The sequence below is a fragment of the Coptis chinensis genome, chromosome 1 (assembly GCF_015680905.1).
Source record: "Coptis chinensis isolate HL-2020 chromosome 1, ASM1568090v1, whole genome shotgun sequence".
In the NCBI taxonomy this organism is placed as follows: Eukaryota; Viridiplantae; Streptophyta; class Magnoliopsida; order Ranunculales; family Ranunculaceae; genus Coptis; species Coptis chinensis.
The window spans coordinates 68087187-68112639 of NC_141456.1; the positions used below are offsets into that span (position 1 = coordinate 68087187).

Sequence of the window (25453 nt, forward strand, 5' to 3'; positions counted from 1 at the left end):
GATGCTCCAGGGTGAAATATACAACCGAAGCCACCAAATCCGTTTCCTTTCTATGATTCTTCTTCACCAAAACAACATGATAGGTGGTTTCCCAAGATCACTCCCAAAATTCTCTCCCGCCTTTTCTGAAGTGTATGTATTGATCACTAGTTATGATTTTCTGTCTTCTTTTACTGTCTGGAACCATTGGAGGCTTAAGTTGGTTATTGCTCCCCTGAACTTGAGCCTGCAGTTGCTTTGAAATATTCTGCTAGTTCAACTGATCTTGTGTATTTTAGTGTCAATTATGCATATACCAAACGGTACAACTTTTTCCATGAAGTAAGCCTTCTCATTACTCCAATAGGACATTCTATGGCACCTTGATTTCATCGATTGCCAGTGTGTATCAGCCGTTTGCAAAAATTGGAGATCCGTTTGCAAGAATTATTGCACAATTAGCAATTTCCGAACACCTGACGATCAAATCACATGGCACTAAGAGTGGGAAATAAGTACTTGACCAAACAATCTCTGGCACTTTCCAATGTGAAACCACTTACCTTCGGCGGAAACTTGGTGTTGCTGATCCTATCCTTAAGTATTGATTTCTTAACTATTTCTAGTGCATTTCCTGCTTTGCAGAAACCTTCAAATTTGTTGTCAGCATAACTGATGGTTGATAGGAGTAAATTCACAGAAGTAGCATCATCCAGATTAATATCAATCATTTCAACAATTTGAAGGTATGATTTTTGCTTTATTGCTGTGTAATATTTCTTCTGAATATGATTCCAGAACCAGTTGTTGTGAGTCAGCAAGAGATCGTGTTTTTCAAAGGGCTGTTTCCTTGGGTGAATGGAAACACATCATTCTCATTGATCAATTTTGATTAGGTCGTATTTGCCTATTATTTTTTTTATCCCGGTTAATACACTCGTCAAATTTATTACAATGTCTGGCAATCCATAGTTCAGAAGATAGTCTCAGTGCTCTGGTTGTTTGTGTGAACTCAAAGTGGTATCTTTGTCCCTTAGTATTTGCTGATTCTCTTAGGAGTAGCTAAAGAGTGAGAACTTACATAGTGAATCTCCAAGCTGGAAGTTATGTTTCTTGGGCCAAATAGTGTAGACATTTTTATTGGCTGAAGTGAGAATGCCCCAAGCATCTAAATCTCCAACTTTGTATTGGTAGGAAATGACTTTGATTTGAAGCAAGACTAGTAACTTGACTGTACAAAACAGTTGGCACTTTGTGATCCCAAGAACTGCCATCTTTCACTCTCTCAAATCTAGGAGGAAGCTTAGCTAGCTTACGGGTCTGAGTGAGAGATTGGTGGAGGGAAGAAAGATATCATTGTAATGACATCATTTTACATTAATCCTCATCCACTATAAAGAAAACAAAAATGGTCATGTGTTGTTGTCCTTTGATTTTCTTCTAACTGTACTGGCATTTATGGATCATGAAAATCTTACTACAACAAATATGACATATGACATCACTAATTTTACATCACTTTCAGTGAAGTGATGTCATATGAAAACTATGACGTCACTTTTCTCAGCATGTGATGAAATAATTATCACAATTTCCTTTTAACATCACTTATTTCAGAAGCTGATATAGTAGAGTTGTACAACATCATTTTAATAAGTGATGTCGTGATAGTGATGTAGTAACACTTCTTTATGTCACTCACTGTGTCACTTGTAAAGTGATGTAATATCAATGTATTCAACATCACTTTAAAGGTGTTATTACTCACCGTGTCACTTATAAAGTGATGTAATATCTATATATTCAATATCACTTTAAAAGTGACTTTGCCAAGTTTTCAAAATCACTTATAATGTGACTTCCAGAAGTGTTATTATTAATATAGCTCATCTTAATTAAGTTAATTAGTTAGAAAAAAACCATGGAAAAAATTAGGTTAAGATTAAATAGAAATGAAACAAGGCGCGATTGGTTTGCTAGACTAGCCGCCCTTAAACAAAAAATAGAAAATAAAAAACCTCTAGACCTTGCACCAAAAATAGCCCAACCAAAAATTTCGATGCCATCCAAAAACCGGAATAATTGGCGCTATATCGCGATATATGGCGTGATTTTATACTGTGGCACTCAACACTTTTCTCAAATCAGTTCTTTATCTCTTCTCAAATTCCCACCACTATACCATTTCTGTATCAAAGCCATGAAATCCTAGGATTCATCAGAGACTACGACTGTTTGAGCCATATATATTTTTGAAATTTCTCTTTTTTCTTAATTTCCTTCTCTTGGTTCGCGATTCTAGTATAATCTAGTTCGAAATTTTCTATGTTTGTTTCAAAATTTGAAACTTTACTCTTGATTAATAGAAGGGTTGGGTGGATAAATTTTTTCATTTTTTGTGGGCAAGTAGGAACATGTTTCGTACTTGATTTCTATCTTCATATTTGCTTAGTAAAACTGTTCTTTTTTGTTGTTTTTGTGTTTTTGGAATGGCTTGGTATAGACTGAGTGGTGTTTGTTTAATTTGAGCTATGGATGGATTTAGTTCATGGTATAGCTTTGTTTACATGCTAGTGTATAATTTAATTGAAGGTGGTAGAGAGGGATATGATTGAGACTTTGCACTATCCGTTTGAGATGTGCGTGAAAGAAGGAGATGCAGCCAGTCTCATATGTTCATACAACAAAGTCAATGGCGTTCCAGCTTGTGCCGATCCCAAGCTCTTAAATGAGACCATCAGGGGATTGTGGGATCTTCATAGGTAAGTAGTCTTCTTACTTATACGACTACTTTACCCTACTTTTTTGTGTATTAATATACAAAAACTATAGGAGACAGTTATAGAGTTTTCCTTGTTTATAACTCATCAAAAACATTTGTGCAGGTATATTGTGGCCGAATGTGATTCTGTTGAAGTGATGGTATCTGGTCACAAATACCTTAATGACACACTAGTTTCTGCCGTTGCACAATCCCTTAAAGTTGGTTAGTCGTTCGATCATCCCGTGGCAATAACTTAGTAGCTTAAACACTGAAATTTTAAATAGAAAAAGTCCATCATTTATATTTACTAGTAAGTTTGGTTAAGGCAAATAAATATAGACATTTATGTTATATCTCTATATAGCACATACTCAGGGCTTGATTTAGACTGTGGAGACTTTGTTCCAAAATACGGAGTGGAAGTCAGATCTTGAATGGAAAGGTAGCGAAGCAAAAAGCTTGACGAAGCCCTTAAAAATCTCTATGTTGTCTTGATGAGGCTAGGCTGGTTTGATGGTAGCCCTGGTAATTATGGTGCTTTAGGAAGAGATGATATCTGCTCACCTGCCTCTTTAGAGTTGGCAGCAGAGGCAGCTAGACAAGGCATTGTGTTGCTCAAGAATGAAAACAACATTTTGCCACTCCATCCCCCTCCTCGTGATCAAAAAAAGTTTATTGTCGGCGTAGTTGAAAACAACAACATATTATTCTTAGTACGTCATATTGATTAGAATGTTATTCTTTTTTTTTTTAGCCGATCAATTGCTATAGCTCTTTTTGAAATAATGCAAGTGATATTTCATTGGCTGTGATCTAGATCTACTTTTATTAACATTAAGAATATTTGTATTGTTATTATTATCACATATTGAATGAGGTCTACTTCTATATATTGCTAACTAGTACATCTTCGAGAATGTCGCCACGTACAGTACGGTAAGGCTCAATCACAGAAAGAGGTAAATAAACTCTTTTATCTACCATTACATTTTGGATATTTGTTCAACTAGTTATTGCTCCTTGACTTCGTATCTAATGTTGAGTGTCGGAGTGTAAACGGACATGTCCCTCCCTATCGAGATCTATAAGGTGAATACATACTGAAGAAACAAGGTGAAAGTTCAAGAAACAAAGAAACATCTTGAAAACATAACAAATTGTTAAGTAACGTTAATACCAGTTACAAGTAGTGGCTTTCTATTTCAGTAAATTAATATTAATTCATTTTATTTTTATGTAAATTATTGCATTTTAAATTGCATGACTTAACTTTTATTTCAAATGTGTTGTACAATTGTTTCCAAAATTTAGTTAGGATGTTAGGGAGTGACGTGCAAGTGTGAAATGCCGATTTAGGTAAGAAATTGGTTAGCGGTAGATATGTTTTGGTTTTCAAACTATGTAAAGTTATATATAACTTGGAAGGGTTAATATATGAATATTAGATTATTTTGATTTTCAGGTTATGACAGGTTTTAAGTATATGAAATATTAAAGATACAAAGGAAACTCTGCCGGATTTTTTTGTAGAAAAAAAAATATGATGGTTTATTATTTATTTTAAATTATTAATATTGAACGTAGTCTTATTAACGCCTCGAAATATTTATTTGATTTTGGGGCGTTACAAGAGGAGTATGTAGTATCTAAATAATGTGTTATTTCCAATTAGTATTTATGATTTTGGCAATGCAGGTGGTGTAACCAGTGTCAATACCATTTTAGGAATTCTGGCAACCATATACAACCCAAGTTTACATGATCTGCAAGTATATGGGATCGTTGTGACCATTCCCCTAGTTGCTAAGATGATTGCAGACCAAGAATAGGAAGGTATGTAAGTATACAAATGGGCATTCTGAGCATTTTCCAATGGCATTTCCAGTAGTTGTGATTTTTCGTTCTGAAAATAGCTTTGACCAACTAAAGATTATTTGTCTTTTCTTTTCTTTAATAAGTTATCTTGGATTTTAGTTTAAGCAATAAAATTTTCTGATAAATGGTTCCAATCTTTGCACAAGGAACTACATGGTTGAGCTTAAAGACAATTTGAGTTCAGATCGGTATATGCAGTCTCCATCACAATCCGTATTGTGGTAAGCTTTCTGGTAGTCTCATGATGGTTAATCAATTGCATCATTAATTTGAGTAATCAATCTGAAAAAGATTAGCATACTAGATAGGAGCATGAAGCACTGGTGTAGCTTACATGTTATTGGTGTTACTGCCCAAATCATTAACACCTATTTAAATGTTTTTTATGGGCAAACACAAGTTTTAGATTACTCAGTGATGCAGGAAAATGGGCGACAACATTTTTATTTTAACTCAATCTCCAACCAGCTTTTGGCATAGGGCTGGACCTGATCTTGAACACAAGTAACTGTCAGCTTCTGTATAACTTTCTTTGTCATTTAGGTACTATATTATGCGAATCTTCCATATGTTCATTTTCCTTTTATAAAATTTGTATTGATTTTCTAGTACAATGTTTCATACTGCAGAAAAAAGAAAAAAGAGTGATTTGTTAGGCTGTGATATGCTCTTGGTTTAAATTAATTCCATCAAGCCAGGCTGTGATAGGTTCTTGGTTGGGTGATTGTGGTTATCTTTGGCTCATTTCGGTACTGCAGATTAGATTTTGTTGGTATATGTTGGCTCGTTACAATTTTTTGTATATAGTATAATATTTGTAATTGGAGATGATATTTGTGTGATGGATGTGATTTTAAGATACATTTCATCTTTATTTGATGATAAATGACCAGGAAAATGGTATTATAGTGCACATATTAGCAATTTTGTTTTTTTTTTATTATTTTTTTTTTATTCTTTTGATAAATGGGACATCACTTTTAAAGTGATTTATAGAGTCATTTCACATCACTTTACAAGTAATTTGGAATCTGAATGAAACGTCACTTCCTAAGTGATGTTAATCGACCTTATTGATTTCACTTAAAAAGTGATGTTAATCGTTATAGCGTCACTTGTGGACATCGATTAAAAAGTGCTTCAAATGTATAACATCACTTGTGGACATCAATTAAAAAGTGATGTGAAGTAATATCACTTGTGGACATTGTTTAAAAAGTGATGTGGAAAACCCTGACTTTTTACGTCGCCACTATTCACATCACTCTGAAAAGTGATGTATTATACTTTTGACATCACTTTTTAAGTGATAGGAAATGCCATTTATGTTGTAGTGTCTATTGGATTTCACCGAGCTTAGAGCCTAAGATTGTTAAGTTTACCTCATATTTAAATATGGGACGTTAAAATTTATTGCCCACTTACACTTTAAACATTATTTGAGCTTTTGTTAATCTCCAAATATTCAATATTGTATGGCTATGATCATCTAGAATATCATATTTAGAGAAGTGGGAATGTGGGATCAAGCTCTTTTTCTTTTTCCTGGTAATCTGGATTAGTGATTAAAGAAGTATAATGTTGAGTCACTTATCAAATATTCTCTTTCGCTAGCTTTTTGCAAATATTTGTACCTACATGTGTTTTGGCCTATTCTTGATTGGGAAGGTTTCTGGACGTCTTTATTTTGATATTTTTTCGTTGAATATTTGATCTTACACCGGTTCCACTGGAATCTTTGATTTAGGCTGGATTTGCTGGGGATGATGCTCCAAGGGCTATTTTTCCTAGCATCGTTGGATGCCCTCGCAACACTGGTGTGATGGTTGGTATGGGCTAGAAAGATGCTTATGTTAGGGACGAGGCTCAATCCAAGCATGGTATTTTGACACTAAAATATCCTATTGAACATGGGATTGTGAGTAACTGGGATGACATGGAGAAAATCTGGCATCACACCTTTTATAACGAGCTTCGCATGGCACCTGAAGAGCATCTTATTCTTCTCACTGAAGCACCCCTCAATCCCAAGGCTAACCGTGAAAAGATGACCCAAATCATGTTTGAGACTTTCAATGCTCCTGCCATGTATGTTGCTATCCAGGCTGCTGTTTCTCTTTATGCCAGTGGTCGGACAACTGGTAAGCAACTAAATCGATTGCTTGTGTCATTCTCTCTATGTTATGTCTATGGTTTAGCAGTGTAATGTCTTAGTTATCGATCTGAAGTTCAGAAGGAAACGATTGAAGTAACAGTTACTGATGGTCCAACAGGAAAAAGCTCGAGTGTGATTGGATTAGCGTTGCTCCAAGCAGCATGAAGATCAAGGTTGTGGCTCTTCCTGAGAGGAAGTATAACGTGTGGATTGGAGGTTCTATTTTGGCATCTCTCAGCACTTTCCAGCAGGTACTGTCTCTTTCATTTTTACATCACAGCTACTGGTGGACGGTGTTTTACAAGTAAATGTTGAATTTCTTGTAGATGTGGATTGCAAAAAGCCGAGTATGATGAATTTGGGCCATCAATTGTTCATAGGAAGTGCTTCTAATGATGCACCGGTAGCAAATGGATGAAGGACAACTTAACTTCCTTAGTCCTGGAAAATTGCTTGTTTTATTTTTGGTTTAGTTTCCTTTTTCTTTTTCTACCTTTTCCTCTTAAACATGGTTATGGCCCCAGGAATCAAAGGGTATTCTTCTATTATTATTTCTCTACAGAAGTTCATGTACGCAAATTGGTTTGGTTTGGGTTGAATTGGGGAGTTCATCAGTATGTTAGATTCATGTTGTCAATTAAAACCATCATTTCATTCACACTTTTCTTTCACCAGATAACAGTTTGCAACTTGTATGTCAAACCATATGATATTTTTATGAGAAACACAGTGTGGAAGGAAAGGATGATAACAAAAATGGACAGGTATGATACTCGATCTTGTGTAGTTGTTGTGACAAAATTGTAATACAACTTTGTCAGGCCTACGAGACTACGAACCATGATCATGACAGCTTTCCAAATTGTCTTTGTACACATTTAAGTACAGAATACAGAGTATGTCATCAGGCAATTTGAGAAAAATTGACCTTGCGCTACTGGAAACACAGGCGTCTCCATAGGGATCAATTGAATAATTAAGACGTTCTAAATACCCAAAATGGCGCTACAACTATACAAGTATAAAGCGGTTGAAATGTTTGTAGTAAATACATTGGATTACAAAAACTAAAGAAATGTTAACAGCAGTATGTAACGCATGAGCAGTCTGCAGTCCTATAATTCCCTTTCTTGTTTCTTCAAGATGTTAACAGCCCTTATAGAATCAGATGCCACTTCCACCTTCAGTAGTTGTAGCTTCTGACACCCTGGCAGACCAGAAGTTCCTGATATATGACAGACGTTGGACCACTAGCTCTAGTGTAAGCTAACACTACTCTGCCATCAGGATCTCTTATGATCCTCCTCTATTCCACAATTCCACATATGTTCTCTGACATACACCCCTCCATATAATCCAAACCTAAAGTATCCAGGAAATGGCAGTAACCTTTGCAATGCGACCTTCAAAATCTACTTATGTGCAACTTTTTTTAATCAAGTGACATTCCTACAGCAAAAACATATGAATATTCAAAGCTATGAAAATACAATAAACATACATATAAAAAAATAATTAAAAATGTATATTTACCCGAAGATGAATAAGAATCATCATCTGTGGTAGAGTCCAAAGTTAAGGTCCTCGTCGTTACAAGCAAGTTTTTCAACGCAAGTCAATTAACATAAGAAAAGAATTTGTGAATACTCTAATAGGAATAAAAAGAAAGAAAGGAAATTTTTGCATTTCTTACCCATTGTTTAGCTCTTCTTTATTGTTTAGCTCTTATTTACCCTTCTTATTAAGCTCTGGACAATTCCTTTTATCGTGTGACACTCCAACCTTGTTACATCCATTGCACCGTCTCCTTTTATATTTTTGTGCCTTTTTGAGTGCTTTCTCTTTATCTCCTTTAAGTCTTTTTCCACATCCTTTTGGTCTTGCTTGACTCGGTTCATAATAATTAATTGCCAAATTAGAACTCCTTGCTCCAGAAACTCCTACACTTGTATCACAACCAAACGCTTGACTACTTTTCTCATGTGGTGTTGCTACACTTATATCACAACCAACCAACTTATTAATTTTTTCAAGTGCACCACTTAAAGCATCTGTAAACACTTTAGTTGCTTCTTCACTTTCAAGGGATTTATCAACTACAAGTGTTGACATTTGAATCAATTCATTCCGCTTCATGATGTATAATTTATCATCTTGAACCTCCATTCTACCATCATCAAAGACTGCCCCTGACTTTGCAGTTTTATACCATCTCTTCAAAATGTATTGATTCGGCAACTTATCAAAATCATGCATCTTATTCAAATAAGCTAAAATATGCCTACAAGGGACCCCTAAGCTCTCAAAAATTTTACAAGCGCATGAAGCAAAATCTAGATCTTTTTGATAAGAAATTTCCCGCACTCTAGACTTTTCGGCCGCCATTTTTCTATGAACCTTATAAACGCAACACTTCTCATTCTCACTAACAAGTACAAATCTATAATTCAAGCTCTCCCATAACTCATCTTGAAATTTAAAGAATAACTCATGTGTATAAACATCAACCATGTGTACCAAAAAGCTATGAGGCATTTTCATTTTTGGTTTCTCAATCATATCTTTGTTATCTGCCATTAATTCTTCATGACGTTGGCGCACAAGTACCCTACCAAACTGAACCATAAAATCTACCAAAGAATTTTCTTTTGAAACATACATTTTGAAACTGAACCACTAATTCTTCATGACGTTGACTACTTGACATACCTGCAGAGAAGATGTGATTCACATGTGCGGGCACCCATTGTGATCGGATTTCGTACATCGACTCCAACCACTTGTTATCATGTAAACCACTCCTCTGAAGAATACCATTCCACTTCAAGTCAAACTCATCTTTCATTTCAGATCCCCAAATGCAGTTTGAAAACTCAGTGTAGTACTTACTATATATAACTGAATCTATTTTCATCGAAAATTTCATCAGTATGTGTCAACTGCAGTACCTGTTGACAGAGTACCCAAAGCTTCAGCACGTAAAACAAATAAAAATATAATAACGTCTGCAAATTAATTATAAAAAAAATAAAAATAAAATAAAAAAGAAGAAAAATAAAAAACCTGTGAAAAGTGGTTGGAAGAGTTTGAGAAATGGCTTTTGTCATTGCTGGATCTTGATCTGTAATAATCATCTTCGGGGGATTGCCTGGCATAGCTTCTAAAACTTGGTTGAACAACCAAATAAATGATTCTGTGGTCTCATCACATAAAAATGAACAAGCAAAAACAACTGTTTGACCATGATTATTAACCCCAAACAGCGGTGCAAGAATCAAGGCATATCGATTAGTGTTGTAGGTAGAATCAAAGATAACCACATCACCATAAAATTTGTATGCTCGTCTCGAGGTTGCATCGGCCCAAAAACAACGTGTAATTCTTTGTTCATCGTTTCTCTCAATTTTAAAAGTGAAAGAAGGATTCCTTCCTTGTTCAAATTTTAAAAACTCATAAAACATATCTCCATCATGGCCTTTTATCTTATTACGCTTGTCCCTTTCCTGGTTATTTAAATCTTTCTGTATGAAACCAATATTTTCTATCCCTCCTGACTGAACTCCAAGAAGACTGAACTGCTGATGTTGTGGTATGTTTACCATGCCAAGTTGTTGTGTTAAACATTTTTGGGCCTTTGGAAACACCACGGTGAGATCTTAGAAGATGTACTCTTCTTCGGTCGATAACGGGTGAGAATGCCCTTCAACAAATACAAGATAACAACAAATGCACGAGTTTAACTTCATCCGCGGCAACTTTTTGCTTTACAATCTTCTTTTACATTGCCCGGCCTTTTTGTATCAACATCCGCTAATTCGAACTTTTTTCCTTGCTTGTAACACACATATTCCTTTCTTACACATTCACCATCTTTCTTCCTTTCGGACCAACTACTTAACACCGAATCCAAATGGCTTTGGCATAATTATTGTAGAAACTGTAGACATCATCAAGTGATTCAAACTCCTGCTCTTTTCTAGGTTTGGTATCATTTGATACTTGGGGATTGTAAATGTGATTAGGTTTCCCACCTACACTCCCACTCTCAATTTCGAAATCCTCATTTTCCATCTCAATGTAACCTGGAAAAAAAATATATAACATATATTGCTCTTAATGCATCACTTTGTGTCATACGGTCTACTACTATAACACCAGTGCATAGAAAGAAGCCACATCACATATATGATTCAAAGAAGAGAGCAATGAAAAGAAGCTAACATAAATTAAATGCTCATTATTATTAAGTGTTCACAACAAGCTAACAGGTTCTGTCTTAAGTCAAAGCTGGGATGGAATTGAGTAAACCATGGACCAAATGCCACGGATGTGATCAAACACACGATTTTGGTGTATGGAGCATGTTAGGGCTCGACTAACTGCAAGCTAGTTTCTTCTTTACAGGAGTAGGAGTAACTCTTAAGTATTTTCAAGTAAATACCCCAAATTAAAAGTTACCAAATTGTATTACATCAATAGTTACATACTCCACACATTGTGTGTGCACAGACATTAGTATCTATCAATAAGGGTTAACATGTATATCGAAGAATAAGGAACAGAATAAAAAGTTAAGAACTAAAATCATCGAAGTTTTGTAATAGGGAAAACTTTGTACTTCTACTCACACCCACCCCTAAGGCCCTAACTTCTAGGATGTAATTATGTGCAGGGAGCAAGTGACAAAAGGCTGGTAAAAAACCAATGAGAATACAGTACAATGTCATAAGGTGTGATCCTTGTAGAAGAACTAAAGCAAGAAAGACAAAGAATACTCGAGCTACCTGTCTAAAAGACAAGTTAACATACTTTACTTCACTAATCTTTAATGTTATGCTGAATGAGAATATAATGAACCAAAGCACGCATTAGTTAATTATGCAAAGAGCTTAGTAGTACAAATACAAAAATACTTAATACTCTATTCAGGAAGTTTGGTCTTCATATTCTAAAGATACCACTCTTTACTTCTATGTTTGAATGTTATTCAACGAATGTTCAATATATAACTGTGATTAAATGACAAACAATGGTTCTCAATGTCATCCAACCACACAAAAAAAACTCTTTAATACATTATTAATTTCTCTATCTATTGCAGTATTGCACTACCTCTAAAACCAAAATTCCAATAGAAAAGCGACAAAATCGAATACATAACAACTTAAAAAGAAGAAAAAAAGACTTATTGAGAATCTTCTCCAGTTGAGAAAAACTCCTCACCAAATTTCTTCGTAGGAAAGGCGGCTACAACAACCGACTCTATCTCATGTATCCGTCGTTCAATCTGTCCCATTTCAAAACCAATATCAATAAGTTTAAAAATTGGGCTACTACATTTCATAAATAATAATATTAAACCCATAACTTGCAATCATTCCTGTTTCCTCCCTTTGGCAAAGAGAGTTTTCATAGACTCTTCCTTATAGAAAAGAGGTTGGAAACTGTCACTTTTTCTTCAAACCCAGGAAAAAGTGGCATATCCATCAGCAGCGCTAGTGACATTATAGGCCATTCTAATCTAATGAATAAAGGCGCATTGAAGACGCAACAATGGATATTGATGTTAGGAAAAACATATTAAATTTACGTGTAATCGAGATTCGCAAAGTTGTGGAAAGCTGGCCGGCGTTTTTTGTTTAGGCTTATAAATATAAGATGAGAAAAAAAGAACAGAGAAACCCTTTGATAGAGAAAGAGAGTACCAGGAGGGAGAGAAGTCCGGGTAATATTAAGAGAGAGAGTCACGAATGAAGAGAGAGATTTTGGGTTTTGAGGGACCGCGCACTAAAGTTTGTTGAGAGTATATATCGCGAGATTTCAATATTTATTTTAAGTCCGTTTAAGTACGTCCGCTTGTGAGCGGGACTGTATATATATATATGACTATGTAAAAATATATTTACATATAGTCGGAAAATTTTCAATCCTAAAAGTGTAAAAAAAGAAATAAAATAAAATGGGAAATAAAAACAGACCAGATTTTATCTCTTTTTTGGAAAACAGAAAGATTATTTAACAAGACCTAAATAATAGGGAATAATAGGGAGGTGATATGATATGAGTCTATGGGAGGGAGTTTATATTTTAGGCTCATTTCTTGAAATCTATTACCACCGGACAAAAATTGAAATTTTTTCCGAAACTCATTTATCATCCGATCCGAAGTCACCCCTAGCTGGGACAGATATGTCACGAATGACAACTAACCACGACCGGATCCAACCTTAAAATTTAATCAACTAATTTTGTCCGAGTAATGTAAAATTCACAATCATACCTCACCTGATCCTTGTCTCAGCAAATCCACAGTCAACCCCACCCACGACCCACCTCTCTCCTCTCCTCTCCTCCTCTCCTCTCAGTAAAATTAGTCTATCACTCCAAATATACCAAAATAACAAGCGTACTCTCTATTAGTCTCTCCATTTCAGGTATCGACTTTTTTGCCAATTTAAGTTGAACCAACTACTCATACATTTATCTGGTCTACTCTTTGACCTAGTCCAATCAAACTGTGAGTGGCTTTCCTCCTAACAAAACCAACTAATAATCATCAAAAGTGGTCTAAACTCTTCAATTTTACTTTGACCAAAAAGTCTCCGCCGGCTTTGTTAGGAGGATCAGTCTGTTTTTGTGTTTGAATTCTTGATTTTTAACAAAAAAAGAAAAAAAAAGAAAAGAAAATGAACGAAGAGAGCTGGCAAGATATGGTAAGAAAGATGCTACCGCCAGGAGCACCTTTGCCAGAGACGGCAGAGGATCTTGATTACTCTTTTGCCGTAGAGTATTCAGGTCCACAGGTCCCTTATCAAGTCCCCACGATCGAACCCCTCGACCATCATAATCGTAATTATTCCACTGTTCCAACTGCTGAAATTGCCCAACCTCAATCTGAGTCTGAGTCTGACCAGCCACCTGCTACGCATGTGGTAATTGAACCTATCCCTTTACCCGTTTCGTGTATCGCCGGTGTTCAAAGCCCAAGGGTATCATCGACATCATCAGCTAGTTCTGAGTCAGTGGTGTCTGTTTTGCAAAATAACCCAGAGTTTTCACGGTCCGCTTCTTCTGCTTCTGTTCGGGATGATGATGATGTGGAAAATAGTTCGCCTAAGGAGGCGGCGGTGGTTGAAGTTAGGAGAGCACCGATGGTTAAGTTTGAGACTCTTGATATTAAATCTGATAAGGAAGATACGGATGTGGAGGAGGAGGAGGCGGTGTATCCGGGGTATGTTGGGGTTTCTAAAAAAGATAAGAAGAAAAGGGTATGTTTCAGGTGTGGAAAAGGGAAATGGGAAAGTAAGGAATGTTGTTTGGTTTGTGATGCTAGGTATTGTGGTAATTGTGTTCTTAGAGCTATGGGTTCGATGCCCGAAGGGCGTAAATGTGTTACTTGTATTGGTCAACCAATAGATGAATCGAAACGTTTTAAATTGGGTAAGAGTTCAAGAGTGCTATCACGATTACTCAATCCCTTGGAAGCCAAGCAAATAATGAAAGCTGAGAAAGAATGCTCAGCAAATCAGCTTCGACCAGAACAGGTGTTTGTCAACGGCATGTACTTGCGTCCAGAGGAAATGTCTGAATTGCTTGCATGTCCACTACCTCCTCGGAAATTGAAGCCTGGTAGATATTGGTATGACAAAGAATCTGGTCTTTGGGGAAAGGTGAGGGCTCTAATGTGATCCGTTTGCGGCTTTGTTTTGGTTTTGGTGTGTGGAAATGCTAAGTCTTTACTTTTTTCAAATTAACAGGAGGGGGAGAAACCAGAAAGAATTATTAGTTCAAATTTGACTTTCACTGGAAAGCTTAGCCCTAATGCAAGTCATGGGAATACAAAAGTCTATATTAATGGCCGAGAAATCACAAAAATTGAATTGAGAGTGCTCAAGGTATGTTCTTAGCTGGAAGTTAGTTCTATATCCATCACCTCTTTACACATGTGCTGTAGAGTACAGAACACCATTTATTACGTTTTAATTCTTTATCCTGTAGTATATTTGTTCCTATTTATTTTTGAATTTTGTGTAGAGGACATTAGGGATTTCACTTTGACCCAATTGAAGAGGATGACAATTGGATGAGAAGGTGTTCAAATTGAAATGCACTTAAGGAGTTTGTGGGTGGAGGGGATGGTAACAAAAGAACCAGACATATTTCCTCTTAAGTTTTACATCCATTGTTGGTTTATGGCGGATAGATACATTATGTGTGCGGTGAAGAAAAAGTTTGCATTTGGAGGTTGAATACTATCTTCATTTCCTATTGAAGCCTAAAGGCAAGGATAAGGAAGGTTGAAGTTCCCCAGCCAAGAAAATTTGGTCATGTCTCAGTTTGGTAGAGTTTGAGGGAGCTCTATTACCGAAGTACCCTACAAGTTTGACAACTAGCAAGCCAGAGGGAACCCGGACTTCTTTTATAAAACATGATTGTGTATTCAATCTGTAATTGTTGAGTAAAACTATACTAGAAATAGGTTTGAATTTGTGTTGGGGCTCTGGGTTTAGTATTTACTAATTTTTCTTGCTATATGTATTTCAATGTTCAGCCCAAAGAAGTATGAAGATTGATATTGACCCCCCGTTTTGACAAAAAGCTATTCTTGACATATTTTTCAGTTAGCAAAGGTGCAGTGTCCACGTGACACACATTTCTGGGTTTATGAGGATGGTCGTTATGAGGAGGAAGGTCAGAATAATATCAGGGGAAACATCTGGGAAAAGGTATGTGGGAAAAGACTCTTATAATTTTATTGTTTATATTAGATCCTTGCTGTGTAAGTTTGACTATGGTCTTTTCTCGATAGGCATCAATACGTCTTATCTGTTCTTTGTTCTCGTTGCCGGTGCCCCATGGTCAGTCTCATGGGACAAGAGATGAGGGTAGCACTTACTCTAGCAGAAATGTTCCAGATTATCTAGATCACAAAAGGATTCAGAAGCTTCTGCTACTTGGGCTCCAAGGCTCCGGGACTAGCACTATTTTCAAGCAGGTACACATTGTAGAACTTGTCCTACCAAAAATTGATTAAATTGTTTCAGAACAAGTTTGGTAATTAGCATTTCCTTTTGGCCGCTATATAGTACTAACATTGAGCAGCACGAGTGGGGATCACATAGGATTTCTGACTTCTATTTGTTATATATGTGTGAGAATGGTGTATATTGCGTGTCTGTATGTCAGTATTTGTAGCCCGTGGAAACTTGACAATTGTTTGATATTGTTGAAGTTCTACACCAAGGTGATATTTGGTGAGGTTGATCCCTTAAATAGCTTTACCTGCAGACTTTGAAGCCAATATCCCGTATAGATCATCCCCACGCAGAAACAAGCTCATTTGGATATTGCTAAGCCCATCATAATTCATAAGTAGTTATCAAGTTAGTAGACAGTCACTTGCAGAGAAGTTTCATAGGACAAATATTCTGGTTTGTGCTGTTTAGTGTGTGGATGATTAATAGAGCAAGGAGATCAAACTCAGAATAGTCAGTCTCTATAATTGATATGTTTCATATGTTCAGTAGATATATTATTATCAAAACCATTCCTTTGGAATGGAATAAATATATCGTTCTTGTTCTAATTTTTTTTTGTTCCTTGATTTATTTATTTTTTCTATTGTTGATCATTACACTCCATATAACAGGCCAAGTTTTTGTATGGGAACAAGTTCACACCAGAAGAGCTACAGGAGATCAAGCTAATGATCCAAAGTAACATGTACAAATATCTCAGCATTTTGCTGGAGGGTCGGGAACGGTTTGAGGAGGAGTCTTTTTCAAGATCGAGAGCCCTAGGTTTACATGATCAATGCCCTGGAGCAGGTAATGTTAAGTATTCTGTGAACCCTTTTGTGTTAAAAATTATTTTCCACTTCGTGAATTCGGTAGAATATGTAGCTATTAAGTAGATCCATCTATTTAGCTAAATAACATACTAACATGGACACTTCATATTCTTAAAAATATTTGTCGGACACACGGACATGTTGTGCTTACGATTTCAAACTAGGGTTTCTTCTATACCCTAGAAGACTAAGAAAATAATCTATTGACATAGTTACAACTCCTTTATATGCCAATTTCATAGTTATTTATTTGTAAGGAGGTGCTTTTGGTATGGTCTTAAGCCTAAGAATGAGTTGTGTAAGTAAAGAATAATAATTGTTTTCTATTTAATTAGCTGGGTCCCAATGTCTACTTCATGTATGTCGCTGTGTCAGACACTTCGTATCTGTGTTGGACACCGACACGTATACCTGTCAATGTGACTTAGCGATTTATAACTGAGGAAGGATATTCTCCATGTCCAATGCCTTTAATACCCGTTCTAATAGAGTCCCTAATAATTTTAAGTATTTGAAAATCAGATATACACCGATGCACACTGGTATTGACTATTTAGCTATTGCATTAAATTTATCGAAGGAATTCCAGAGTCTAGATGTGCTACCTATAAAGGAAACCATTTTAAAGTTGGTCAATATTTCCATAAATCACCTAAGGCTGTGGTTGTTCACAGAATCAGGACTAGAACAAAAAATTGGAAACATATTCTCTAAAAGTATCAAATTTTGGGAAATCAACTTCCTTTATATAATTGGGAAAGTTTCTGAATTACTTCGATTGTTAAATAACAGAGAAGAGGTAAGAGGCTAAGAGACTTGTCACTTTATGGTTTTTCTTTTCTTTTTATATATGCATGTAATGGAGGATATCTCATCCTTATGTTCCTATCTTTAATTATATTAATAAAGTTATACTTTACCGATCAAAAAAAAAAGAAGAGGTAAGAGGCATAGTTGGTAAAAACCGTACAAATACTCTTCTTTACTCTCTTTTTCTAGTTTTTCTTGGACGCTTAATTCTATGAACCAAACAATTATCACTAATGTTTGGTTTCTATTTTTGATGAGCAAAATTAGGGTCTTGCTAGTTTCTTAAAGAGAACAATGTAAAAAAAAATAAAGAAGATAACTGCAACAGTAGTTTGTCAAGAGCAAGATAGAGTTCTTCTGTATGTAAACATCTCCAGCCTTGTATATATAAAATTCTTTCGAATTGAATGGTGCAGTTTCTTATAGGGAAAAGGGAATGAGTGAAACACTAATCAATTATGTTAGCTAGAGAAATTGATTTTGATCTTATTCCAGGTGAAGAAGGTGAATCTAATGTTACTGGTCAATGTGTCTATTCGATCAACCCAAGGTTGAAGCATTTCTCTGACTGGCTCTTGGACATCATAGCCATGGGAGACTTGGATGCATTTTTCCCTGCCGCAACACGTGAGTATGCTCCACTAGTTGAGGAAGTGTGGAAAGATATTGCTATACAAGAAACCCTCAAGAGAAAAGATGAGCTTTACTCATTTCCAGATGTTGCTGAGTACTTTTTAAGCCGGGTATTTCTTAAGCATCACCATTGATATATTTTCGTGGTAAAATGTAATATTTGCAAATACCAAGGTAGCTTTAAAAGACTTGCATGTACAAAGTAGAGAACGAAAAGAGTTCAGCCCAGAAACTCCAACAATTAAGAAGGCATTACCAACTTACCAAGTATACAAGAAAAGCAAAAGGTCTAGTATAGCTACAAATGAATCAAAAGGGCAACACTAAATTCTAGGATAACTTTGGACCATAATAATTGTATCAGTTATTCTGCTCTTAGCTATATTTTCTACCTACTTAATGATGATTGTTAATTTGTATCAAGCCATGCCCGCGTGTATCAATGCAAATCATCGTTATCCATGTAGGGAGTGGATGTGCTCTAATCTTGTAGGTTGTCAGTGTCAGGATAGTCAGGATTATATTTGCTAACTGAACTGTATGATACTTGAATTACTTACGGTGGAACTGAGAGGCTATATGATTTTTTATTGTCTCAGGCTGTTGAGGTATCAAGCAATGAATATGAACCTTCTGAGAAGGACATACTGTATGCCGAAGGAGTTACCCAAGGGAATGGTCTAGCTTTCATTGAATTCACCCTTGATGATCGCAGCCCAATGTCTGAATCATACACTGACAACCCAGAAGCTCCACCCCAGCCTCTTACCAAGTAAGATTCTCTCATGATTTTCCAGTGTTCATTTATTTCATTGATTCTTCATGTTCTGCGATTTTGGGAACAGTTGTCCACATGTGCAATCTACAGATAGGTTTAGTGGTTGGCCAAGTCCTAAATTGACTCAACAAAGTCTCCTTTCAGTGAAAATGCACATTATACAATTAAATGGCATTGAATGACAAGTTGGAATGTTGGTAAATAAGCTAGTAAACCATGTAAAATGTGTCAGTGGACACCTCGTAAAGTTGTTTTCATACTTGGTATCTGCTTAACTGATAATTATGCTGTGTCAGTCGACAATTATGATTTATATTTGATTGTGCAGAACAAAAACCCTCTGATTAAATCAGTAGACATCTTATGTTTGGACCCTAGTTTAAGCCTATTGCTAATCACTATTCCCTTTGTGCTTTTGGCACAATAATATGGGTCTGGTGCAATTTTCTATGGATGGTCAAGCTATGAAGAGAGTGTACCTGGGTAGCTGGAAAATAGCCAAGGTGCCAAATGACCTTCTATTAATTTGGCTGCCTGGGGGTGTAAGATGTTCTGCTTCAAGCTTAAAATTTAATTTGTGCACGCACATCTCCTAGGTGCTTTTGGTGTTGGGGTGTCTTGCAATCCGAGTAGGCTTTTCTTGTAAGCTTCATATCTTAAACCTTTAAAAGAGTTGGTCAACAACTGCTTTATAGGTGTAATGCTCGATCAACACAAAATTCTTGGTTTTGTCTAGTATTGATTCAAGTTCTCTTTTCTTTGCTAATCTGCCTGGAATGACTTTTTCAATAATCACTACCTTTTTTATATCATAGGTACCAGCTTATCAGGTTAAATGGAAAAGGGATGAATGAGGGCTGCAAATGGGTCGAAATGTTTGAAGATGTGCGTGTTGTGGTCTTCTGTGTGGCCCTGAGCGACTATGATCAAATGTCAATCTCGCTAGAGAACAGTGTCAGTGGGAACCTCCTCAAGAACAAAATGCTACAGAGCAAGGAATTATTTGAGACTATGGTAAAGCATTCATGCTTTAGGAACACGCCGTTCATGCTCATACTGAACAAGTATGATGTCTTTGAGGAGAAAATAAACCGAGTACCCCTGAGTGTATGCGAATGGTTCAATGATTTCAGTCCCGTGCGGCCTCACCACAACAACCAATCTTTGGCGCACCAGGCTTACTATTATGTGGCAATGAAATTTAAGGATCTTTATGCCTCTCTCACAGATCAGAAACTTTTCGTTGGGAAGGCACAGGCTCGGGAAAGTGCGACTGTAGATGAGGCCTTCAAATACATTAGAGAGGTGCTGAAGTGGGACGATGAGAAGGAAGTTTATGAAGGAGCAGAAGACTCGTTCTATAGTACGGATCTGAGCTCGTCGCCGTTTGTTAGACAAGAGTAAGTGTATAATTAGTTTAACCGTGACATGGGCACTGAGAAGGAGCTGCCTTTCCTTCAGCGTCTTGTTTCATATTTGTATAAATTCTCTGTTTTTTTCTTACTGTTAATTTATCTCCTTAAATGTAACACTAGATGCTTAAATATTGAATACAGTACATTCAAATATGCTTAGATGGCATCGTTAGAATATGTCATCATCTTGGGTTGTATATTTCGGGTCATTTAAGTTCTGACTGCGCACTGGTGCTGTTAATTGCCTTGTTTCCAGTTTCCACTCAATGTTTTAAAAGGCGCTTGAGGCTCGAGGCATACCTGAAACACCCGAGACAGTTTGACTGAGACATCTTTACACTAGAAGCGTTCCTGAAGCGTACGCCTCACTAGCGAGGTCTCCATTGAAAAAATTATTTGTCCACAGTACTATAGAATTTCGAATAGTTTATTTATTTGTTCTATAGAGAATATGTGAGCCTTTTTTGAAAAATAAATAAAAATAAACTATCTACCAGCACTTTATCCCTCCCCGAAACTACAAGAAGACATCTTTATATCACCTCTCTCTCTATTAAAGGAGACTACATCTTAGGTGGATATTTTCTTTCCTAGGTGGCACTTTCTTTGTTAAGGAGTGATCCACGTCTATTGGTTGTGGTTTTTCCCAAGTGGATCTTTAATATAATTGCCGCCTAGAGTTCTCTCTCAATTAAAACTCTCAAGAAACCGAAAGACTTTTAAATTGGCAATTAGTTTTTATTATACTATATTGCCTTCGTTGAAGTAATATAATCCGTTGAAAAATACCAAACTATGGATACGATAGGAGAAACACAATTGAGGACAAGAAGATTGGTGTTGAGTTTTTTTTTAGAGACATGGTGCCTGTATAGCATGCATCTTCAAGGTTCCAATTTAATGGGGAACACAATTAGTCGCTGAGAAGGAGGACTTGCAGAATCTATCCCCCTAATCAAGTTTGACAGTTCCTGTTAATGTCATTTCAAATAGTACTCTAGTCTTGAGAGTAGAGAGGTTCGGCAACAGAGCCTTATCTGTCTGGGCTTCGCAATGACACCCGATCACTAGAAGATAGATCGACTTCAATGAAAATAAGCATTGGAGAAGCACTCGAAGCAACTACATTAATAGCAAGTGATAAACCAGTCGATCAGAGCAACGATTCAAGCAGAATAGGTTAGAGCAACCCGTAGTAAGGCCATCACTCCTGGTGGTGTAGGCGCTATGGCTAAATCTGCGGCAACTATGAATGCAAGGATAGATCGAGATGAGGACAAAACAAAGCTTGCTGATGGAACCTCTTGCACCAACAAAAAAGAAAGTCATGGGGACCATTCTTGTGGCGACCGGTTGCAACATAACTTAAGCTGTTTTTTTATCATGTGTCCTCTCTTCTTACCAACAATAGGAAGAAAACCCTTCGTCAAGAATTTCTTATATTTTCCAAACGCATGTTTATTTCCACTTTTGGTAAAATCCTTCATTCCTAACAGTGTGAGTTCATTAGTGGAAATAAACCTTTGCAAGCCACATGAATTCTCATGTTCTGAACCTTCAGAATTTCCCACCTCTTCAAACCACAAATACAACTGTTCAAGCTCAAACCTTCAATACAATGGTGGATAGAGTCCGTACTCAAGGAGTAAATGAAACTAATCCAGGACCGCAACCACGGAATTGGAACGAACTGTTCCAGGGAGATAAAGGAACTTCTTTAGAAACTGGGCTCAAACAGTTTAGTCTAAATATAGTTGAGGGGGTAACGCAAGAACCAGAGGATTTAATATGTAAAGGTCGGAGTATCTGGAAAGATTATGTTGTGGGGTTTTTTTTGGAGCAAAAACTTCCTTATCCAGTGGTCAGAGAATTCCTCGGGAAAAAATGGAATACAAAGGGGGATTATGAGATGGTTGTAGATTCAAATCTTTTTCTACTTCAAATTTACTAATGAAGAGGATAAGAGAAAGGTTCTGGGAATGGCACAAATCTATATGGCAGGTAATTGTTTCATAGTTACCCAATGGAATCAAGATGTTGAGAAGAGGAAAAATACAGTTAAGGCTATTCCGATATGGGTGAATCTATACAATGCGCCAAAGGATTTATGGACTAGAGAAGGACTGGGGTTTTTAGCAAGCAGAATAGGGGAACCTCAGAGGATGGATGAAGCAACAGCCACAAGGAAAAGGTTGGCATTTGCTAGAGTTAATGTACTAGTAGAGATCAATGCAGAATTACATGATTCCTTTGATATAGATATGGGTGGTGAGGATATTAGAAAGCTTGTTGTGGAATATGGATGGATTCCAAAGTTGTGTGACCATTGTAGGAAGTTTGGGCATAAGACAGACGGGTGTTTATAGAGAGATAACACAGTAGGAACTGAGAGACAAAAGGAGGTGATGGCGGATAATTCTATCACCATACCTGAGAGTAGTATGTTTAGAAATGAAGTAGGGGTAGAAATTACAAGTCTTCCTGATGCTACAGCAAGACAGGCCCCTGGAGAGCTACCAGCAGACAGAGAGGAGTTGATAGAGGAAATGGGTATAGGGAACCCAGAGAGAGTAATAGTTACAGAAAATGGTGCCGAAACGATAATAGAAACAGAGGTAGTGGGCAATACAGAGTTAGTGACAGTAGTAGTAGATGAAACTGAAAGAGGGACTGAGAACAACAATGGTCTGAGTAGTGAGACAGAGAACCCAGAAAGAGTAAGAGATACTGAAAATAGTGTAGAAATGTTGATAGAATTAGAGTTAGTGATCAGTACTGAGTTAGTGGTAGCAGTAGAAGTTCAAGCTGATAGAGGGACTGAGCACAACAGAGTTTTGAATAGTGAGAATAGGGATGGGAATTATGAGATGGAGCAGGGGGTTCAGACAGGCCATATGACCAAAATACTGAGATATCAGAGTGTAATATCTTAGTATTTTGGAGATTACGTGGAGATTACACAAGGCCTTGAACAAGCTATAGGATTCAATCCAGTGATGAACTACGAAGTGGAACAGGAGGAGTACAACAACATCAATGAAAGCACAAGACTTGGGGAGCTGTCTGAAGAAGAAACTGCCTATTTCAAAGACAAAAATCTTCTACCTTTGTCTAAAGAGCCTCAAACTCCAACATCTCGAGGAGGAGTAGTGACTCGAAGTCAAGGCAAACAGACCCAAGAAGCCAATGGGAAAAAAAAGCAAGGTAGTAAAAACAAAGGGAGACCCAAGGGAGCAAAAAATAAAAAACATCATCATTAATGATAGGTCCTATATGCATTTGGAATGTGAGAGGAGCAAATGACATTTTGAAAGCAAAGGAAATATATAATGTGAGAATTGACAAGAAATTATGCTTGTTTGGGATACTTGAAACAAAAGTGAAGAAGGAGAAGTATTATAGCATTCGTAGTGTCTGTTGTCCTAATTTGGAGCATGAGAATAACTATGAGAAATCTGTATCAGGAAGAATTTGGATATGTTGGGATCCTTTTGTTGTCAAGATACAGAAACTTGAGATGTCTGAGCAATACATTCATTGTAGAGTTGAATACCTTCCTAAGGCTGAAGAGTTTTTTCTTACAGTGGTGTATGTGAGCAATTCTTTTTAAGAAAGGCTAGTATTGTGGAAAGATTTGATAAGACTGCATGGCTTAATCCATAAACCGTGGTGTGTAGCGGGAGATTTTAATAACATCAGGACTGCTAATGAAAGAATAGGTGGTGATCCTATGCATCCAAGAGAAGCCCATGACTTTATACTCTGTCACTAGAATGTTGGGCTAACGGATATCAACTCTAGCGGATTTTTCTATACTTGGTGGAATAAATCTATTGGTACTGCAAGTATTATGTCAAGAATAGATATATGCCTAGCGAACAGTTTGTGGTTAACAACTTATCCAAACTTAGGGGCAGAATTTTTACCTCAGGGAGTTTCTGATCACTCCCCCATGCTCCTCACAAGGAATGATTTTAGTCGGGCTCCAATTCCATTTAGATTTTGTAATTTTTGGGTTTATCAACCAGAATTCAAAGTCATACTAGAAGAAGTTTGGAATACAAGGATATTTGCAAATCCTATGTATGTTCTTATTCAAAAACTCAAGATGCTTAAGGAGAGGATCAGACCTTGGGCCAGGAAAAACTTTTCCAAATTACATGAAAGAGTTATTTCAGCAAGGTAGCAATTACAAGATGCACATATACTCCTCCAAAATAACCCTTCTGATATGGGGTTGGAACAATGTGAAAAGCAGGCCATGAAGAAATATATTGATCTAGCAAGAGCTGAAGCAATAGATGTGGCCCAAAAGTCTGAGGCCCAATGGATGACAGAAGGGGATAGATGTTCGAATTTTTTCTTCAACTCATTAAAGGAAAAGGCAGCCAAGAAAGGAATATGGGCGATAGAGAATGACAGTGGTGATACAACTCATGGATAGGCAGAAGTAACACAGAGTATTGTGAAATACTTCACACAGATGTTGGGTGATATAGCTCCACCAGTTAGTGAAAGAGAATTCTTCATGGAGTTGAATGCCAGAAATACTATCAATACAGGTATGAGTGTTGTATTGGAAGCTGAGGTGACTGACACAGAAATCAGGGAAGCTTTTTTTGAGATGGAAAACAACAAGGTGCCAGGACCTAATGGATATAACCCTTTCTTCTTCAAATATTGCTGGGACACTATAGGGATGTTGTGAACGCCATCAAGGATGTGTTTAGAACTCTTAAGATGCCTCGGGGTACTAATGCAACATTTCTCTGCCTAATCCCAAAAGTGATTTCACCCTCCAAAGTCGAAGATTTCAGACCTATTGCTTTATGCAACACGATCTACAAAGGCGTGGCCAAAGTAATTACCAATAGGTTGAAGATGGTGATGCCTGAGATAGTACATGAAAATCAGTCGACTTTCATTCCAGAAAGATCTATACAAGATAATATCCTCATGTCCCATGAAGTTCTGCGAGGTTATGAGAGAAGACACGGCACCCCCAGATGCTCAGTGAAATTGGACATCAGAAAGGCCTATGATATGGTGAGTTGGTAGTCCATCCTTTACATGCTGGATAGATTCCAATTTCCTCCGAAGATGAAAATGTGGATTCAGATGTGCATTAGCTCACCTTCTTATTCTGTCCTCATAAATGGCTCTCCTGAAGGTTTTTTTTCCCAGAGGTAGAGGG

At 36.8% G+C, this 25453-nt stretch overlaps 3 protein-coding genes and 2 long non-coding RNA genes across 7 annotated transcripts; 4 read left to right on the forward strand and 1 right to left on the reverse strand.

Annotated features, from left to right (window-relative positions):
• Positions 1–352: 352 nt before the first annotated feature.
• LOC147525047 (uncharacterized) lies at positions 353–7324 on the forward strand. Of its 2 annotated transcripts, XR_015197685.1 has the most exons (4): positions 353–528; positions 625–725; positions 6366–7024; positions 7100–7324. It is a non-coding gene; the product is annotated as an uncharacterized LOC147525047 (long non-coding RNA). The 2 variants fall into 2 exon arrangements; XR_015197684.1 differs by having other exon boundaries at positions 353–725.
• Positions 7325–8495: 1171 nt separating this feature from the next.
• LOC147525048 (protein FAR-RED IMPAIRED RESPONSE 1-like) lies at positions 8496–10394 on the reverse strand. Of its 2 annotated transcripts, XM_086564433.1 has the most exons (3): positions 9837–10394; positions 9663–9721; positions 8496–9576 (listed from the first exon to the last, which is right to left on the reverse strand). In XM_086564433.1, exon 3 carries the CDS (start codon positions 9432–9434, stop codon positions 8499–8501), a length of 936 nt encoding a protein of 311 aa, XP_086420559.1. In that variant the 5' UTR covers positions 9435–9576; positions 9663–9721; positions 9837–10394; the 3' UTR covers positions 8496–8498. The 2 variants fall into 2 exon arrangements, with proteins under 2 accessions (XP_086420559.1, XP_086420550.1); XM_086564424.1 differs by having other exon boundaries at positions 8496–9721.
• Positions 10395–13009: 2615 nt separating this feature from the next.
• Positions 13010–20456, forward strand: XLG3 (extra-large GTP-binding protein 3). Its single transcript, XM_086605174.1, has 8 exons — positions 13010–14443; positions 14531–14668; positions 15395–15499; positions 15583–15768; positions 16423–16600; positions 17929–18176; positions 18666–18838; positions 19660–20456. Exons 1-8 carry the CDS (start codon positions 13460–13462, stop codon positions 20246–20248), a joined length of 2601 nt encoding a protein of 866 aa, XP_086461300.1. The 5' UTR covers positions 13010–13459; the 3' UTR covers positions 20249–20456.
• LOC147525050 (uncharacterized) lies at positions 17296–17744 on the forward strand. The gene is made up of 2 exons (XR_015221008.1): positions 17296–17422; positions 17565–17744. It is a non-coding gene; the product is annotated as an uncharacterized LOC147525050 (long non-coding RNA).
• Positions 20457–22253: 1797 nt separating the features above from the next.
• LOC147525051 (uncharacterized) lies at positions 22254–22625 on the forward strand. The gene has a single exon (XM_086577916.1). It carries the CDS (start codon positions 22254–22256, stop codon positions 22623–22625), a length of 372 nt encoding a protein of 123 aa, XP_086434042.1.
• Positions 22626–25453: the final 2828 nt, after the last annotated feature.